At 40.5% G+C, this 20,164-nt stretch overlaps 2 protein-coding genes across 2 annotated transcripts; both read left to right on the top strand.

Moving 5' to 3' along the window:
* Window positions 1–3,883: 3,883 nt before the first annotated feature.
* LOC142388760 (claudin-4) lies at window positions 3,884–4,552 on the top strand. The gene has a single exon (XM_075474310.1). It carries the CDS (start codon window positions 3,884–3,886, stop codon window positions 4,550–4,552), a length of 669 nt encoding a protein of 222 aa, XP_075330425.1.
* Window positions 4,553–9,437: 4,885 nt separating this feature from the next.
* On the top strand, window positions 9,438–15,726 carry LOC142388005 (claudin-3-like). Its single transcript, XM_075472828.1, has 2 exons — window positions 9,438–9,936; window positions 14,193–15,726. The coding sequence occupies exons 1-2, from the start codon at window positions 9,438–9,440 to the stop codon at window positions 14,831–14,833; spliced, it is 1,140 nt and encodes a 379-aa protein (XP_075328943.1). The 3' UTR covers window positions 14,834–15,726.
* Window positions 15,727–20,164: the final 4,438 nt, after the last annotated feature.

Below are 20,164 nucleotides of genomic sequence, written 5' to 3'. Positions count from 1 at the left end.
CATGTGGGCCAGATGTAAGGGCATCATGTGGGCCAGATGTAAGGGCATCATGTGGGCCAGATGTAAGGGCATCATGTGGGCCAGATGTAAGGGCATCATGTAGGCCAGATGTAAGGGCATCGTATGAGCCAGATGTAAGGGCATCATGTGGGCCAGATGTAAGGGCATCATGTAGGCCAGATGTAAGGGCATCATGTGGGCCAGATGTAAGGGCATCATGTGGGCCAGATGTAAGGGCATCATGTAGGCCAGATGTAAGGGCATCATGTGGAGCAGATGTAAGGGCATCATGTGGAGCAGATGTAAGGGCATCATGTGGGCCAGATGTAAGGGCATCATGTAGGCCAGATGTAAGTGCATCATGTGGGCCAGATGTAAGGGCATCATGTGGGCCAGATGTAAGTGCATCATGTGGGCCAGATGTAAGTGCATCATATAGGCCAGATGTAAGTGCATCATGTAGGCCAGATGTAAGTGCATCATGTGGGCCAGATGTAAGTGCATCATATAGGCCAGATGTAAGTGCATCATGTGGGCCAGATGTAAGGGCATCATGTGGGCCAGATGTAAGGGCATCATGTGGGCCAGATGTAAGGGCATCATGGGGGCCAGAACTGGGCCAGACCAATGTTGCTATATTGGATTCTGATGCCCAAACGCCCTCAGCTGACTTCATTTAATTCAGACGAGCAGCAGCTCTGCTCTCCCCCCGGATGGTCGAGCCTTTCGCCTTTTCTCTTTGGCAGAACCTCAGAGCGATGAAAGGAGACTCACGAGAGGAAGGGAAACTCATTTTAGCCGCTTGCTTCCCCATTCTCATACTTTTGATCAGTACCCAGATCTTGTGACTATGGGTGAGGGTTGGAACGAAGCTGAATCAGAAGATTGAGAGATTCGCCTTTTGGTTTTCAATGATGTTTGGTCAGTAGTTGGTTTTAATGCAGAGCTTCAAGCTTTCCCCAGCTGGTAAAGTCACATTGGCCAAACTTCCTGCTATACAATGTATTTAATTTATTGTGTATTGTCCTACCTAACCGTGCCGTTCTTCCATCCTTGACCAAACACTTTTTATTGCCTCACCTTAAACCTTTAAAGCCTAACATTAAACAAGTGGGCCTACTTCTAATGTTTAACCTTAACCAGGTGCTTTCAATGTGTGACCAAGTAGTCCCGCAGCAGAGGAAGGAAGTTAACATTTAAAAAAAGCAGTACTCCTCCAACTTCTGTTAAACAACTTTATGTGTAATGGAAGATGGCAGCACTGGAAAAAATCAAAGTTTTACCAAGTATATTTGTCTCATTTCTAGTCCAAATATCTCATTACACTTAATATAAGACACAACTGCCTAACAAGTACTATTTCAGCCAGATATAGGGACTTGTTTGAAGACAATACATCTGGAATATCTTGTTAAATGAAAAAGTCTTGAAAACAAATTGTTTTGAGTCATATTTCACATGAAACAAGCTTTTTTTTTTTACATTTGAAGAGGTTTTTAAGCTAATTTCAAGATCACTTTTATCTCAAAAGTCCCAAATATCACATCTTATTTCAAGAAATGTTGACAAGCCGATTTTCACTAGTTCCTTTGGCAGATTTTTTTGCTCATTTTAAGCAAAAACATCTTGTATTTGTTGTTTTTCTTACTTATTTTTGGAGGGGCATTTTTTCCGGTGTGGCATTTGTCACATCTACATACTGCATATATTCCTGTGGTTGATAATGCTGAGGAAATACGTCTGGTAACAGAATGGAGAAGTTGAATGAATGAAACTGCACTGCTGGTTTAAAGCTCAGCTATATGTTGTGTGGACCCTCCAATTTCCTGTATCAGTCACTTTAACTGTATCGAGCTTTGATTTGATCTAGTTATCCACAGATTTGCACTTTGCCTCAAACACTTGCAGAAATGCTTTTCTTTGGAAGTGGTTACTCCCTGATTCTGAGCTCTGCCAGCTACAAATCAAAAGCAAGTTTGGGCCAATCCACACAGGGAGTGGAGAAGAGTGCAAAAGAGTGCAAAAGTGGCGCCCCCTGCCTGTAAAATGATGCATTAACTGTGTCGTCCCTATCGCGTTTCCGATTTCCCTCCATACAGAAACAGTTAATGCTTAAAACGATAATTCCAAAAGCAATTCCAGGTTTTTGCATCCAGACATGAATCTTTTCATAAAAGTAAATCTTGATTTTGGGTGTAAAGATATTAGTTTGAAATGTTGCATCAAGCTGTGTTCTCTTAATTGAATAAAAAAAAGCCTAAAGCTGATGCAGACTAAGTTATAAAAGATAAGGAACGTTAGCTTTCCACTGAGGATAAAGCTGACGTCTTTGTTTGTGCTGCAGAGATGCTCAGCCTGACCGCTGACCCCAGGCGACCTCTGGATACCTTTTAATGACAAAGAGCCAGCTTGTTGAGCAACCTCACCACAAAAGGATGATTTAGGAGACATTCCCTCCTGTTGAGGTACATTTTGATCAGTTTAAAAGTCTAAAACTTGAAAAAGGAAGATGGTGACTCTGCTAATGATGGGCAGAAAGGTGATGAAATCTTTGGGTACTGCATGCATCTTCTGCACCTAATTTACTCTTTTTTTTTTCTAAATCATTTTGAAAAGTAATAAAACGTGAAATTTGATTTGTTTTTCGTTTGATTTACTTGTTCTTCTGAGTTTCCCATAAATGATCGGATACAAAGGGGGTATTTACTGAAGGGATTAGTTCCACATAGCCTACCATTAAGTCTCAGGTATGTATTTAAGGCTCAACGTTTGCCACGATGTGTCCTGTAGGAGTATTATCTCTGCTTTTTTTATTCTTTTTATGCTTTTAATTTGAACATATAACAATATCTCAAGTGGTCAAACTCATGATGAGGGCTGCTGCTGATTTTTGTCCATTTTTATGTTTATTTTCTTAATTGTTTTTTAGCTCAGTGGGGATTATGTGGCTGACCAACTAAAAACAAGGCCTGGCATTGTTGCTCTTTTTTTTCCTGCATGAAGATCTCATTCACCAGATGATTCAGCATTTTTCTTGGAGGTAGTCATATGTCGTAGAAGCACACATGCACACTGTTTGTCAAATCTGGAAGACTTCAAAAGTACACGAACAACTGACAACTATAATGTGAGCATAGAAGAATAGAATAGAAAAATACTTTATTCATCCCCCAATGGGGGAAATTCAAATTAATCAAGTAGCTCAAAAAAATGATTAATATTTACAATGATTGTATATTAACAACAATAATAATACCAATTCTAATAACAATACTACTAACTAATAATAATAACAATAAATGAATAAATAAATCAAATGAATAAATAATAATCTAAATAAATAAATAATCTATATAAATAAATAAATATAATAAAAATAAATAAAAATAAAAATGAAAATAGAAATAAATAAAAAAATATTATCTGTATAAATATTTTTTTATAAATGGGGTTGGAATTTAAGATAACACTGTTCTCTAGAATCCCCGGTGATCATACTTTTAATGTCAGACTACATTTCAGGAACAAAACATTCTCAAAGAAAACTGATTGACACGGTTTTGTTGTATCATTCCACTTCCAGCTGGATGGCGTTTGATGCTGAACTGGCATGTAGCCCCATATTCAAAGGCAGTTTGAGGATAAACACAATGCTGCCTTAAGCTGACTCCACCTTCAGTCGTCTATGCCGTGTAAAAAAAGGTAGAATGGGTTCTCCCTCACTCTTCCTCTCTCAGTAGGAGTCTTACGCAGGTCTTTAAGCCGCAGAGATCCGATATCGCCTTTATCTCAGGAGGGTTGTGCCCGCGGACACATCTATCACACACACCAGAGTCCTGGAAGAGAATTCTGTTCGGATCCTTCTCTATCCCCAGCTGCAACCATGTACTCTGCAGGCTTGGAGATCCTCGGGATCATACTGGCTGTGGCCGGCTGGCTCGGGGTGATGGTGGCCTGCGGCCTGCCCATGTGGAGGGTGGCCGCCTTCATCGGCCAGAACATCGTCATCTCCCAGGTGATCTGGGAAGGCTTGTGGATGAACTGTTCGGTGCAGAGCACAGGCCAGATGCACTGCAGGGTGCACGACTCTATGCTCGGGCTGCCGGTGGACCTGCAGGCGGCTCGAGCCCTGGTCATCGTCTCCATGGTGCTGTGCATCGTGGGCATCGGTCTGTCGGTGGCCGGTGCCAAGTGCACCAACTGCAGCCGGGATGTGAGCAGCAAACCTCGCCTGGTGGTGGCTGCTGGGGTCACCTTCATCGTGGCGGGATTGCTGCTGCTCGTGGCCGTGTCCTGGACAGCGCACGCCATTGTCTTGGGCTTCTACGACCCGCTGCTGGAGGAGACGGCGAAGCGGGAGTTTGGAAACGCTCTGTACTTTGGGTGGGCTGCCTCCTGCCTGCTTGTTCTGGGGGGAACGCTGCTTTGTTGCTCCTGCCCATCCAGGTCAGCAGCAGCACCAGGCGGTGGTGCCTCTGCTCCCTCCAGGGTGGATTACACAGCAATCAAAACCATGTCAGTCAATGGATACACCAGAAGAGACTATGTATAGGCATGTGACACGACTGAAAGCATTCAAACATTTGTGGGCTGAAGATGGACGCTCAATGGTAGCTTTTGCTCTCAGTTAAAACCGGTAAATGTGTCCTGATGTGGTTTTGTCTCATTTATTTTCTTTATAATGTGAATGCACTGGAAAAAATGCCCCTCCAAAAATAAGTAAGAAAAACAACAAATAAAAGACGTTTTTGCTTGAAATAAGCAAAAAAATCTGCCAATGGAACTAGTGAAAATTGGCATGTCAAGATTTCTTGAAATAAGATGTGATATTTGGGACTTTTGATATAAAAGTGATCTTGAAATTAGCTTAAAAACCTCTTCAAATGTCAAAAAAAGCTTGTTTCATATGATATGTGACTCAAAACAATATGTTTTCAAGACTTTTTCATTTAACAAGATATTCCAGATGTATTGTCTTCAAACAAGTCCCTATATCTGGCTGAAATAGTACTTGTTAGGCAGTTGTGTCTTATATTAAGTGTAATGAGATATTTTAACTAGAAATGAGACAAATATACTTGGTAAGACTTTGATTTTTTCCAGTGTGAATTTCCATTTTCTTTAAAGAAATGTAAAAAAAAACATGTTTAATCCTGAAAAACACAATAACTATCCAGGTGATTCCAGGCTAAATAGATTTTTTTCGTAAGATTTTGAATAAATGAACAGCTTTCCAAAAAAAACTAATCATGATTGAGCATTTTTATTGTGAAGATTCATTTGATAACTCTGCACCTCTCACACGCCGTGCCATTGGTGGAGTTTGGCAGCATCTGACCAGTAAGAGCAGTTCCTGTGCATGCCGAAATAAGGTATTTAATTTCAGTGCAAATGGAGGAAAGAAACAATGAGTCACTTGTTTCTGAAGAGCACCTTATGCTTCCCTTCCATTGTAGCCCGTCCTCCATTTGTAAAGTGAAACTGAGTCAGAGATAAAAGTCTCCATCTGCAAGGGGGACGTAATTTGCACAGTCCAAACTGAGCCACAAAGAACCTATTGATAAGCAGGTCTGCGGCTGTTTACCTCCCCCCTGAGGTGGGATTCACTGCTACTGAAATGCATTCACATTCAGAGGGACGTGAAGAATTTCAAATATGAATGAAACAAAAAAGCAGGAACTATAATAGTTCTTTCTATAATATAATAATAACACATAATAATAATATAATATATAATATAGAAAATATAATCTTTCCTTATGGAAAGTTGCGATTAAAAACAATCTGCAGGAGAATAGAGAGACTGCTGCCTTTATACACTGGAAAAAATGCCCCTCCAAAAATAAGTTCAAAAAACAAAAAACAAATAAAAGACGTTTTTGCTTGAAATAAGCAAATAAATCTGCCAATGGAACTAGTGAAAATCGGCTTGTCAAGATTTCTTGAAATAAGATGTGATATTTGGGACTTTTGAGATAAAAGTGATCTTGAAATTAGCTTAAAAACCTCTTCAAATGAAAAAAAAAGATTGTTTCATATGAAATCCGACTCAAAACAATTTGTTTTCAAGACTTTTTCATTTAACAAGATATTCAAGATGTATTGTCTTTAAACAAGTCCCTATATCTGGCTGAAATAGAACTTGTTAGGCCGTTGTGTCTTATATTAAGTGTAATGAGATATTTTGACTAGAAATGAGACAAATATACTTGGTAAGACTTTGATTTTTTCTAGTGTAAATGTTAAAGGGGATGTCACTGACAGAATATGCAGGTAGGTGAGAAGCTTAAACAGTGAGGTTAATGATCCAAATAATCTGAAAACCCCCTTTAAAGGGGAACTCCGGGGCATTTGAAGCGCATTTCCATTGCTAGGGGTTGTCAAATACTGACAGTAGGACACAGACTGGTGCAAATCTGCGCTCCCTGTGCGGAGATCGCGCTGTTCGCACACCCTGTCATGCGAGGCTAATACGTGGTGGCTAAGGGGCAAGCGCTAACCCTTCCACGTAAAAACAACAACTTGCACACAGCAGAAACGTCACACCACTTTATAAACCATCCGACAATAAAGTCACAAGCCTTACCATCAAAACCATATGTATGGTTCTCACATTACTGGCATGGGGACGTTACAAAACAACTTTATAAACAGCATGTCACTCACCGGCTGGTTGTAGGCTCGCGCATGTGAAAGCCCAAAAGAGTCGATGGACGATATTCCCATATACAAAACAATTATCTTCTCTAGAAAAACTGCGTTCAAGTATTTAAAACATTAAAACAATATTACTGGGCATGTATTGTTTTAATGTTTTAAATACTTGAACGCAGTTTTTCTAGAGAAGATAATTGTTTTGTATATGGGATTATCCTCCATCGACTCTTTTGGGCTTTCACATGCGCGAGCCTACAACCAACCGGTGAGTTACATGCTGTTTATAAAGTTGTTTTGTAACGTCCCCATGCCAGCAATGTGAGAACCATGCATATGGTTTTGATGGTAAGGCTTGTGACTTTATTGTCGGATGGTTTATAAAGTGGTGTGACGTTTCTGCAGTGTGCAAGTTGTTGTTTTACGTGGAAGGGTTAGCGCTTGCCCCTTAGCCACCACGTATTAGCCTCGCATGACACGCTGCGCAAACAGCGCAATCGCCGCACAGGGAGCGCCGATTTGCACCTGTCTGTGTCCTACTGTCAGTATTTGACAACCTCTAGCAATGGGATTGCGCTTCAAATGCCCCGGAGTTCCCCTTTAAGCACAGGCCAAATCTACTTAACACGTGACTTTGCATTTGTAGGCATGTGTTAATGTGAAAGTACAGCTGCTCTATCAGAGGAGATAGCAAACTTATTTCTACAAAAGCTTTAACTTCCGTTTGAAAAGAGATGCAACCATGGTGAGACATTTACGTTCAGAGAGGCCGAGTAAAACATGAGCAGAGAGAGAATCAAATCAGCTGTTTTAGCTTCTAAGAGTTCCTTTCTTAACCACACAGAAAGCGCTTTGAAGAAAGGAAAATTTGAGCCAAAGCCTCATGTCTGTAATTCCTTTTCATGAATTGATGTGGAATTTAAAAGATTTAATTGAATTCAAGCGTGATGAAGGATCCTGCTAAATCAATGTAGCGTGTGCAAACTGAAGAGGGAAACTGATAAGACCACCCCTACCCCCCAAACTATGTGCACACAGACCATTGTATCAGCTTCCAGCAAACTGGGTTTTTCTCTGTTTGCATGACTTAGTCCTTGGAGCCATCCAGGAACAAGTCTGGGAAGTCTTCGGATAAACGGGATTGTCATGCACTGGAAAAAAATGCCCCTCCTAAAATAAGTAAAAAAAACAAATAAAAGACGTTTTTGATTGAAATAAGAAAAAAAATCTGCCAATGGAACTAGTGAAAATCGGCTTGTCAAGATTTCTTGAAATAAGATGTGATATTTAGGACTTTTGAGATAAAAGTGATCTTGAAATTAGCTTAAAAACCTCTTCAAATGAAAAAAAAAAGCTTGTTTCATATGATATGTGACTCAAAACAATTTGTTTTCAAGACTTTTTCATTTAACAAGATATTCCAGATGTATTATCTTCAAACAAGTCCCTATATCTGCCTGAAATAGTACTTGTTAGGCAGTTGTGTCTTATATTAAGTGTAATGAGATATTTGGACTAGAAATGAGACAAATATACTTGGTAAGATTTTGATTTTTTCCAGTGTGAGAGTTACCTGTGCCGGCAACATTGTGTGTTTCCGAGAGTTTTGTGTTGTTTGCTTTGCAGTTTCCACATGTGGTCCCAGTCATGAACTTCCCAGGGAGACCAGTGAGAAAGATGAGTCAGCTGAACTGAAAGGGAAGTTGTTTTCAGCGTTATAGTCTCAGTACCGTTGTGTTAATCGTATTCGCATCGTGGTCGCAAAGCTGCATTAACTGAATATTTATCTGAAGTCTGTAGATGTGGTTTGTGGGGCAGAAAATGCAACAATACCAGAGCATAATACGATCATCATCAATGAGTTGAGAGTTCCAGTGACCTTCTGTTGAACCTGCCAGATGATTTCTAATTGGTTTCCATTGGTTTCTAAAGAACCAACCTGGCTCTCATTTCCATTTCCTGTCCTGCCTCTGCAGTTTCAGTCAAGACTGTTCATAAACTATCAAAGAAGAATATCAGTAACAACACATACAGATTTGAATCTGAATCCAGCACTGGAAAAATATCTCAATCTTACCAGGTATATTTGTCTCATTGAGTATCTCGTTACACTTAATATAAGACACAACTGCTTAACAAGTACTATTTCAGCCAGATATAGGAACTTGTTTGAAGACAATACATCTGGAATATCTTGTTAAGTGAAAAAGTCTTGAAAACAAATTGTTTTGAGTCGGATTTCATATGAAACAAGCATTTTTTGACATTTGAAGAGGTTTTTAAGCTAATTTCAACATCACTTTTATCTCAAAAGTCCTAAATTTCACATCTTATTTCAAGAAATCTTCACAAACCGATTTTCACTAGTTCCATTGGCAGATTTTTTTGCTTATTTCAAGCAAAAACGTCTTGTATTTGTTGTTTTTTTTTCTTATTTTTGGAGGGGCATTTCTTCATGTTCCACTTTCGGTCATTCATCCACAACTCTTTACATTCTCTGTTATCCTTTAACCACTCCGAGCCCCAGAGATGGAGGCCCTCTGTTTACTCTCCCTTCACCCAAACAGGTGGGAGAACCACCGAGGCTGTCCAAGTTGAATGATTAAGCTGAGGCTGTTTGCATGCCAAGGCTACGTTTTGTTTTTTTTGACTCAGTTTGAACTGTTCACCAGCCAATGACCAAGCAACTCAAGCTTCTATCCCAAAGAAATCCGCTGCTTTGCATTCACTGAACCCCCCTCTGACGAGTTCGGACAGAATCCGCGTGCCTCCACGCTTCAGACATGCCTTCCCTGGGATTAGAGATGCTCGGAGTGGCTCTGGCCTTCCTGGGATGGATCTCAGCTGTTGTTTCTTGTGCCTTGCCCATGTGGAGAGTGTCAGCTTTTATTGGCATGAACATCGTCACTGCCCAGATGACTTGGGAGGGGATCTGGATGAACTGCGTGGTGCAGAGTACAGGCCAGATGCAGTGCAAGACCCACGACTCCATGTTGGCTCTCAGTGCGGATCTCCAGGCTGCCCGCGCCCTCTCCATCATCTCCATTGTGGTGGGAATTGTGGGACTCCTGGTTGCCATTATGGGGGCAAAGTGCACCAACTGCGTGGACGAAGAGGCAGCGAAGGCTCGGGTGATGATAGCAGCCGGGGGGGCCTTTATCTTGGCTTCTCTCACCCAGATTATACCCGTGTCGTGGTCTGCCCATACGATCATCGCGGAGTTCTACAACCCTGGGATACCCGAGGCCCAGAAGAGGGAGATCGGGGCGGCTCTCTACCTGGGCTGGGCTGCAGCTGCCTTCCTTCTCATCGGAGGCAGCATCCTCTGCTCCAGTTGCCCGCGGGAACCTGAGAAAAGGTACGGGCCTCCATCAAAGATGATGTACTCCCACACCAGGTCAGTCGCCCCAAGTGGTTTCGACAGGAGAGACTACGTCTGAGGGGGCTCCCGCTCTTCTCTCACACAGCTGTCATCATGGAAAAGACTGGTAATAAATGCCCCTCCAAAAATAAGTAAAAAAACAACAAATAAAAGACGTTTTTTGCTTGAAATAAGTAAAGAAAATCTGCCAATGGAACCAGTGAAAATCGGCTTGTCAAGATTTCTTGAAATAAAATGTGATATTTAGGACTTTTGAGATAAAAGTAATCTTGAAATTAGCTTAAAAACCTCTTGAAATGTCAAAAAAAGCTTGTTTCATATGAAATCTGACTCAAAACAATTTGTTTTCAAGACTTTTTCATTTAACAAGATATTCCAGATGTATTGTCTTCAAACAAGTCCCTATATCTGGCTGAAATGGTGCTTGTTAGGCAGTTGTGTCTCATATTAAGTGTAATGAGATACTCAATGAGACAAATATACTTGGTAAGACTTTGATTTTTTTCCAGTGAGAGAAATGGGAAGGACAATGATTTTCTTAGAAATTTGTATCTCTCTGCATATGTCAAATTTGTATTCTTATTTTTTTTTTTCAATCTTGTCACTGTAAGAAGCACTGAGATCAGGCATGTGTTACAGGTGCACCCAATGAAATAAATGTAGAATTTGTGATCTCATTGTGGAAGATGGGGCTTTTGATTTTTTAAGTAGAAGTGTGCTGTTGTGTGGCTGAAAAAAAAAAATGGAAGAATGTGGATTAGTGGTATCTATTTTTTCAGTCAATTTCTCTGGACTATTTTGGTGTTTTACATGTTGATTGTAATTAAAAACCTTGTTTTTCAAATAAGTTACTGTGAGTTCTAATTTTTTTAATGTTGTCAATTCCATTATCCTTTTAAGCTATTAAAAAAAATAAGTTGTAGTTGTTGTGTTTATCTACATGTATATATTTTTCTATCACCCTAAATCTATGAGCCTCATTGAAACTATTACACAGCAGCTACATATAAAGTATGGACTCATATCCAGGTGGATTCGACTATCTTTATGTGATTTCTTTCACTCTTGATTTATCTATTAAGATATATACACATATAAGAATCAGAATCAGAATCAGAAAAGGTTTTATTGCCAAGTAATTTGTACATCACGAGGAATTTGGCCTGGTCTATTTGGTGCCATAAGATTAGGGCAAGGCAACGATTAAAATGTTTAATCTAATTAATCACATGATTTCCCTGATTAATCACGATTTGTCGCATTTGTACGCAGAATCCAAAAATGAATCCAAAAGTAGTGTATAGCTTTTAGTTTTATTTTAAATGTGCTGCCATAGGAATGAAAGTGCCATAACATTTGTTGTGCAAACACACTTTTAACATCAGCATCTTTCTGTAGTTTTTATGTAGAAGCCTCGCTCCACTGTCTGTTTCCTTGAATGACTTGCTGCTATCAGTTGTGTGTTTTGCCTTTAAGTGATATTTTAGACTGGAACTACTACGCTGAGAAGACAATTCAACTTGGCAGTGTTTACAGATGACTTTGGTTCTGTCGACTCCGCCGTCTGGAAGAACTTTAAAATGAAAATGGCCGAGAAAAAGTGCCGTACCCTTCTCCAGGTTTGGTGGATCCGCCGATTACTTTCTTTTCCGGTTCGGCAGCAGACAGCAGCAGACTTTTACAAAATAAAAGCCTGTGAGCAGCAGACTTTTGCAAAATAAAATAAATAATAAAACAGGGGTGGTTTGTGGCGTAGTGGGTTGAGCAGGCGCCCCATGTACAGAGGCTATAGTCCTCGCTGCAGCGGGCCCCGGTTCGAGTCCCACATCGGACGGCCCTGTGCTGCGTGTCGTTCCCCCTCTCTCTGCCCCCTGCTTCCTGTCTCTCTGAACTTTCCTTTAAAGGCACAAAACCCCCCCTCCCCCAAAAAAAAAAAAAAACATACGTTAATGCGCCTGCTGTGCAGACCGAGCAGCAAACACCGTAACAGGCGCGGCTGTCGGCAGGCGGCAGCAGGCAGTGATACGAAGGGAGAGAAAATAGGGCCAAGCGATTGTGAGGTCTGACTTTTTTCTGGAGAACGATTTTGTGATGCAAATGTATTACTCTTTTGAACGCATATTGTTTTGAGAAGCAAAACGCTTTATTTTTTAACCCCAGCCAACTAGCCGGAACTACTTTCATCAACGCCAAAACGAGGCTGTAACTCGGCTCACAGGACGCAGCAGGGGGTAAGAAAATGTTCATAAATGATGTTGCTAGTATTGGATGTCATACAGCTTCATGTCAAAAGAGGCGAACTATCCCTTTAAGAAGCACTCAGTGAACGCTTCACAAAGCTGAGTATTTACACCTGATGGAGGAAGTGTTGTGTGTGTTTTCTGATATATTAACAGAATACAGAATGTATCATCATGCTGTACTTTGAATGATAAAAAAAAAGCAATCAATTTCTCTTAAGTAAAACAGTTAAGGTCCACAAATATTTGGACACTGACACAAATGTTTGCTGTTTCAGTTACTTCCAAAAATATGTCAAAATCTATCTAAATATGCATTCTGAGAGTCTGCATCCATATGTTAGGCAGGATTTAGAAATGACAGCTGCTGAAAATGCACAGAACCCTTATTCTGGAGATCATGTGTGACTATCCCTTTAAATATAACATGGGGAGGAACAGATACCGAAGATATTACAAAAACTATAGTAAACCCACATTAAAAAAGGACATCTTCATATGTGTGGGCTTTTCTATTCTATATTCTATTCCATTCACCTTATTATACTCAGACTGACCTCTCAGAGTCTGTCACAGCACCGATTCCTCTACTGGTTAATGATAACATATGTTGTCTATCTGAAACGGTCTTCTAAACAATGCATCCATTTCATTTTATTCAGGCTGCAGACTGGGGGGTTGGGTTGTCAACGCTGGGTTACAATATGCTGCATTCCTCTGGAGACCTTCCAGCACAGAAATTCAATGACATTCTGCAGCGAGAGTCAATAAGACTCTCCAAAAACAACACTGTTGTCGAGCGAAAGTGTTCGACTCTAAGGAACTATTAAACTTTGACTTCAGTTGAAGGAGTCTGTGCTCTTGTAAAGTTGTAGAGTCCCTTCATCCTCAGCTCTTTGTGACTTCCTTTTTAAAGCTTTTGGAACTTTCTTTACTCTGAGGATTTTTACAGAAGCAGTTAAACTTTAAGAGGCTGTTACTGAGGAACCAAGGGCAGGTATTCTTCATTTATCAGACCTTTAAAAAGCACACACACAAAAGTGGGCCTGGTCTAATTAAGAAGATGGGACTGACAGCCTACAAACACTGGAAAAAATCTAAATCTTACCAAGTATATTTGTCTCATTGAGTATCTCATTACACTTAACATAAGACACAACTGCCTAACGAGTACTATTTCAGCCAGATATAGGGACTTGTTTTAATACAATACATTTTGAACATCGTGTTAAGTGAAAAAGTCTTGAAAACATCTTGTTTTGAGTCATATTTCACATGAAACAAGCTTTTTTTTTTTTACAATTGAAGAGGTTTTTAAGCTAATTTCAAGATCACTTTTATCTCAAAAGTCCTAAATATCACATCTTATTTCAAGAAATCTTGACGAGCCGATTTTCACTAGTTCCATTGGCAGATTTTTTTGCTTATTTCAAGGAAAAACTTATTTTTGGAGGGGCATTTTTTCCGATTATCTATTTTACATTTTTCTCATTAATGGATGGCTGGTAATGTGTCATCAGCATTTTTAATTTCCCAGCAAGCCTGTGTCCACCTGAGAAATGCTTCTGCTGTAAAAACACATGCTCGTCTGCCCTTTCAGCTGTAAAAGGCCTCTTTGTGGCCAGGCCCATTGTGAGGCTGGCCGTGTAAGTCGATAGCAGAAAGTCTTGAGTGTCCAGGTCCTTCCTCCCCTTTTTGGTGATGTCAGCTTCCTCAAGGACTCCTCCCAGCCACCTGACCAGCCTTATAAAAAGGATGCTAGTCTAGTGGAGGTAACAGATCATCACACCGTGAATGAAAGCCTGAAATTAACTTAATAACCAGCCGGGTTAGTCTCTGCTCGACTCCCTCTCCAGGTTTTGTTCTGTGACATACTTCCAGCGGCAGAGGAGGAAGGCCTTTCAGTATGTCTATAGGTCTGGAGTTGATAGGCATCTCCCTGTGCATTTTGGGATGGATTATTGCCATCGTGGCCTGCGCCCTCCCTATGTGGAGGGTGACGGCTTTCATCGGCAGCAACATCGTGACGGCTCAGATCATCTGGGAGGGCCTGTGGATGACCTGCGTGGTCCAGAGCACGGGCCAGATGCAGTGCAAGGTCTACGACTCCATGCTCGCTCTGTCCCAGGACCTCCAAGCCGCCCGGGCTCTCACCGTCATCTCCATCCTGCTCGCCATCCTCGCCCTCCTCGTTGCCATAGCCGGGGCCAAGTGCACCAACTGCATCGACGATGAGGCATCCAAGTCGAAGGTGATGATCATTTCTGGAGTTTTCTTCATTGTATCCGGCGTCATGCAGCTCATCCCGGTCTCCTGGTCTGCTAACACCATAATCAGGGACTTCTACAACCCGCTGCTCACTGATGCTCAGCGGAGGGAGCTGGGGGCCGCTTTGTATATCGGCTGGGCAGCAGCTGCACTCCTGCTTCTTGGCGGCGGGCTGCTCTGCTGCTCCTGTCCGCCACGAGAGACCAGAATGGCTTACACTTCACGGATGGCTTACTCTGCCCCGCGGTCTGCGGGCGGCCCGGGGTTAGAGAGGAAAGACTACGTATGAGTGAAGATCACAGAGGGACAGACGTTACTGAATCTCTACACCCAGATGTCGGTGTGCTGAAGAAAAGAGCGCAAAGAGACGAGAAGGTGTTTGTTTTTGCCGCCACTGGAAAAAATGACCCTCACAAAAATAAGTTAAAAAACAACAAATGCAAGATGTTTTTGCTTGAAATAAGCAAAACAAATCTGCCAATGGAACTAGTGAAAATCAGCTTGTCAAGATTTCTTGAAATAAGATGTGATATTTGGGACTTTTGAGATAAAAGTGATCTTGAAATTAGCTTAAAAACCTCTTCAAATGGAAAAAAATAAGCTTGTTTTATGTGAAATATGACTCAAAACAATTTGTTTTCAAGACTTTTTCACTGTATTGTATTCAAACAAGTCCCTATATCTGGCTGAAATGGTACTTGTTAGGCAGTTGTGTCTTATATTAAGTGTAATGAGATACTCAATGAGACAAATATACTTGGTAAGATTTAGATTTTTTCCAATGTGTAATGTTGAATAACTTTGAAGTAGGTTCTTTGTCTTTCAGACAGAAAAGACACAAAAGGGACACATGTGGCTTTCTTAGTTTTTTTTAAGATCAACATGTTAGATATTATTCTCATTGTTGAATCGCAAGCCTTTTATACGGTTTTAGCTTCTTAATGTTTACGGCTGAATATGTTTTTAATAAGGCGCTATGGTGTAAAAAATTAGAGATATGAGCAGAATTACTTGCTATTAAAATGGTAGAATCGTATGATGACGATAACTGTTTCTTTGTGGTAAAAGGTTGGAAGATTAGAGCTCTTTTAGAGCTCTTTAAATGCTTCACAGTTTGCCCTGAGGAAGCAGGAAACAACCTGTGTGGATTCACACCTGGATTTATTTTAATGTATTGCATTTGGCTCACTCATATGTATTTTATAAATGTTTTGTTAATAAAATTCAGTTTTTTAAGATACTCAATGTCTTGTCTTGTATTTTTTTTAAATGATCGTACGAGCTCAAGCTTCTAAAGGTTTGTAAGTGTATATTTACTCCTCCATGAGTCAGTGAACCACTAACCCAAACGATGATGTGTGTCTACCTGCGTAGGTGCGTAAGATTACCCTCGACATTCAATCCCGAGGGCTGTGTTACATCCAACAGGCAACTTAACCGCACACGCTCTGAACAATTAGCCACAAGATCAGTTAACAGGCAGAGGTGAGAAGTGTGAGCACAGAGGAATGGAATCATTCCAGACAGCATGCACGCTTTTTTATTACCCTCTTTTGACTGTGAGAGCGACCCCGTATGACCATAAACTCCTTCTACCGGGCTTTGAACAGAATGTACCGGTACACTCGGTTCATCTGCCTTTCTTTCTCCAACTTGAAGCATTTACTAACTCCTCCACCAGTTGGTTTTCCCTTAATTAAACATCTAAGAGCAGCAAAATAGCCCAGTTATCTAATCTCAAGAACATCTTGTAAAGAAAAGCAGAATTTCCGTGACTCACGCCATTCAGCCAGTTTACAGAAACACACGCAGACGCATCCGATAAGGGCAGAGACGTGAAAAATTAATGAACATTTCACAGTAAATATGGGAGAGGTTACATATATCATGTTTCCTGACAACTGTTGCCTCTTATTCCCATATCAAAACACAAGGAAGTCTGACATCTGGTCAGGGTAAGAGTAACTACAGCTCGTGGCTCATTTGAATAAAAAATTTATATTTGTGCTTTGAGCTTCTACGAAACTAATTCCCCAAAGAAAGTTTGCATGCTATGGAAAATGTGAACACGATTTGTATCTTAATACAACTTATTTGTTTCTCAAATAACTGTGGTTTTGTTCACAATAGAAGCTAGAAATAGAAATCATCAAATATGTGTAAAATGTGAGACGTTTTTCACATTTCATGAAAAATATGAGCTCATCTTGACTTTGATGGCAGCAACACATCTCAAAAGTTGGGACAGAAAAGGCCAAAAATAAGTAAAACAACAACAAAAACAAGACGTTTTTGCTTGAAATAAGCAAAAAAATCTGCCAATGGAACTAGTGGAAATCGGCTTGTCAAGATTTCTTGAAATAAAATGTGATATTTAGGACTTTTGAGATAAAAGTGATCTTGAAATTAGCTTAAAAACCTCTTCAAAGGAAAAAATAAGCTTGTTTTATGTGAAATATGACTCAAAACAAGATGTTTTCAAGACTTTTTCACTGTATTGTATTCAAACAAGTCCCTATATCTGGCTGAAATAGAACTTGTTAGGCAGTTGTGTCTTATATTAAGTGTAATGAGATACTCAATGAGACAAATATACTTGGTAAGATTGAGATTTTTTCCAATGAAGAAACAGCTGGAGGATCATGTTGCCACTATTTGGGTCCATTATGGTTTAAAAAGACCCACTTTCAGCAGAAACTGAAAAAAACTGTCTGATTTCTGAAGTTTAACATAAAATTGGAAAGTGTTTCTATATCCCACCATGAGAAATGATGAGAATCTGATGTCTGTGACCCTCAGGCCCTCAGGCAGCTCTGCATTCAAATCAGACCTGATTCTGTCCTCAATGGTCCCAGGAACACTTCCAGGAAACGTCGTCTGTGAACACAGCTCACCGAAACATCCACAGATCCGCAGCTTAAAGCTCCCTCATGCAGAGAAGAAGCCACATGTGAACATGATCCAGAAACTCTGCCGTCTTCTCTGGACCAAAGCTCATTTAAAATTAACTGAGGCAAACAGGAAAATTGCTCTCTGTGGTCAGACAAATCAAAAGAAAGAAATTTATAGATGTTGCTTCCTCCAGACTAAAGAGGAGAGGAACCATGCAGCTCGTTATCAGTTCAAAGGCCTGCATCTCTGATGGTTTCGGGGGGCATTAGTGCCAACATCTCAGAGAAAGCCTCGCATATTCCACTAAGGAAATGCTAAATCAACCTGCATCTATTCCAACAACATGGCTGCACAGTAGAAGAGAATAAACATGAAGCTTCCTCTCCCACACTGATATTTAGGACTTTTGAGATAAAAGTGATCTTGAAATTAGCTTACAAACCTCTTCAAATGTAAAAAAAAAAAACTTGTTTCATATGAAATCCGACTCAAAACAATTTGTTTTCAAGACTTGTTCATTTAACAAGATATTCCAGATGTATTGTATTAAAACAAGTCCCTATATCTGGCTGAAATAGAACTTGTTAGGCAGTTGTGTCTTATATTAAGTGTAATGAGATATTTTGACTAGAAATGAGACAAATATACTTGGTAGGATTTAGATTTTTTCCAGTGCAGAGGTCCGGCAGGTAGAGAAAAAGATGGATACATTTTCTATGCTCTGATGAGAATTTAAAAGATGGTTTAGGAGATTTCCAAATCATTGTTTTCTGTGTCTGTTTACATTTTACACAACTTTTCAGGAGTTGTACTGTAGTTTAACATTTGACAAAGAAAGATAAGTCATGTTTCAGGTAATGTCATTTTTTGGACAAAAAGCTAATCACAGGTTTACATGAATCCAAACAGACATGAACTAAAGCTGAAGAAAGACTGACCCAGTTAACCAGAAAGTTCCCGAGGCTGTAATGAAACTATATCTCATCAAATACCTAAACCTGGATGATAGGGAGAAGAGAAGAAAGGACATTCTGTGAGTGTCTCTTCTCATGCACCGCCGGTTCTGCACAAACTCTTCTCACGTGACCGATACTGGGGAATGTGAAGGGCAGGGAGGTTGCCTGGCACCTGAAGTTAGACGAGGAAAACCACCCCCACCCCCTAATAACACAGGCTCACTGTGTCCGCTCAGATGGAACACAAAGTCACTGAAGTTCTTACCTGCAACATCAAGAAATCTAAATCTACAACAGAAAGTTAGCAGCATTTAACTTGTTTTTATTACTCGTGTCAGTTTGATGGTATTCCAAGGAAGTAAAAGTTCAATATTTATTGTATTCATACATCTGTTTTCTTTAAGAATAGGATTTTTCTCAAAAAACATTGGAGGGGGGTGAAATAAACAAATTAATCTAAATTCCTGAACTCAAAAATAGATGTTTTAGCTTTATTTGACCTCTACCTGCAGAGCCAGTTTCACCAGAAACCGTAGAATGGCTGCTTTTGTCCACATCTCCAAAAAGAACCAGTATCATAGTGCAGGGTTAACACTTGTGGAATGACAATGTATCCCAAGGCTGTTGTTTGATGTACAAGCAGCATCAACTTTAAAGCCTCCTCTCTGGGTCTCTTTCAGTTTCTGTATGTTTTCACTGTCAGTCCAGAGAGAAAGTGGCCTCGACCTCAAAGTGGGATACGAAGGCTAAAATATTGTCAGTAAAGGACTGGAAAGCTTTTCCATGAATTAAGAAGCAACAATCTTATGGCTTAGCGGATCTCTGGTCTAATTTGTTTCCCCCCCTCCTTAGTTTTTTTTAATGAGGACATTTTTAAGAGTATGAGCCTTTCCTCCCACTGATTTGAAGCTACAGACTGAGTAATAAATTAATTCTAAACTTCCTGTCTGAGAACAGGTTGGCCTGTTTAAGGAGTTTTTAATCTGAACATCCCATCATCAGCAGTGTTAGCCGGGTTTGAAAGAACGTGTTTCTGTCAGAGAGGTTGGGTTTGAAGGGAGGATGCAGAATTGAGGATGAAAAGCAAAACTGTGAGTTTATTTCACAAAAAGATGGTAAACAAAAGGCGCGGCTGAGCCGGATACAAAAACCTAAACTGTGGAAAAATATATAACGAAACAAAACAAAACAAAAGCATGGCAACTTATCTGTGACTTATCTGTGGCGTGGCGTGGCGTGGCGTGGCGTGGCGTGGCGTGGCGTGGCGTGGCGTGGCGTGGCGTGGCGTGGCGTGGCGTGGCGTGGCGTGGCGTGGCGTGGCGTGGCGTGGCGTGGCGTGGCGTGGCGTGGCGTGGATGGTGACGGGGAAGGATCTCACAACAACTGAAAAGAAACCTGGAAACTAAATACTGTGGAGGGTGATTAGGGATTGAGTGCAGCTGAAGGGGAAAACACAGGTGAGGGACGTGAGGCTGATGGCATGACATGAAAACTAAAGACCTGAACCTAAAACATGATCTAACTAAGAACTAAAGACACTATCTAAAAACCAAACATGATCTAAAACATAAAACACATGGCATGACAGTTTCCATGATGCTTCTGCTGCTTCAAAAGCACAAAACCTAAAACACGGTGCAAAGTTCACGTCATTGTGTGAGAAAACAGTGACAAACAAAGAGTCGATGTTCAGCAAAAACTGTCAGAAAAACACCTGAGGAATGATGCTGCTTTCCCGTTACCATGGAGATGTCCATGTTCCAGCTGGAAGT

Source organism: Odontesthes bonariensis, chromosome 9 (genome assembly GCF_027942865.1).
Source record: "Odontesthes bonariensis isolate fOdoBon6 chromosome 9, fOdoBon6.hap1, whole genome shotgun sequence".
NCBI classification, from domain to species: domain Eukaryota; kingdom Metazoa; phylum Chordata; class Actinopteri; order Atheriniformes; family Atherinopsidae; genus Odontesthes; species Odontesthes bonariensis.
Note: the sequence above shows the minus strand (reverse complement) of the source record. Positions and strands in the feature narration are given on the sequence as shown.

Coding starts and splice junctions, on each gene's coding strand:
- LOC142388760 (XM_075474310.1), top strand. CDS start 3,884: ATGTACTCTGCAGGCTTGGAGATCCTCGGGATCATACTGGCTGTGGCC.
- LOC142388005 (XM_075472828.1), top strand. CDS start 9,438: ATGCCTTCCCTGGGATTAGAGATGCTCGGAGTGGCTCTGGCCTTCCTG. Junction 9,937..14,192: donor CGGGGCGGCTCTCTACCTGG/GCTGGGCTGCAG, acceptor GTATGTCTATAG/GTCTGGAGTTGATAGGCATC.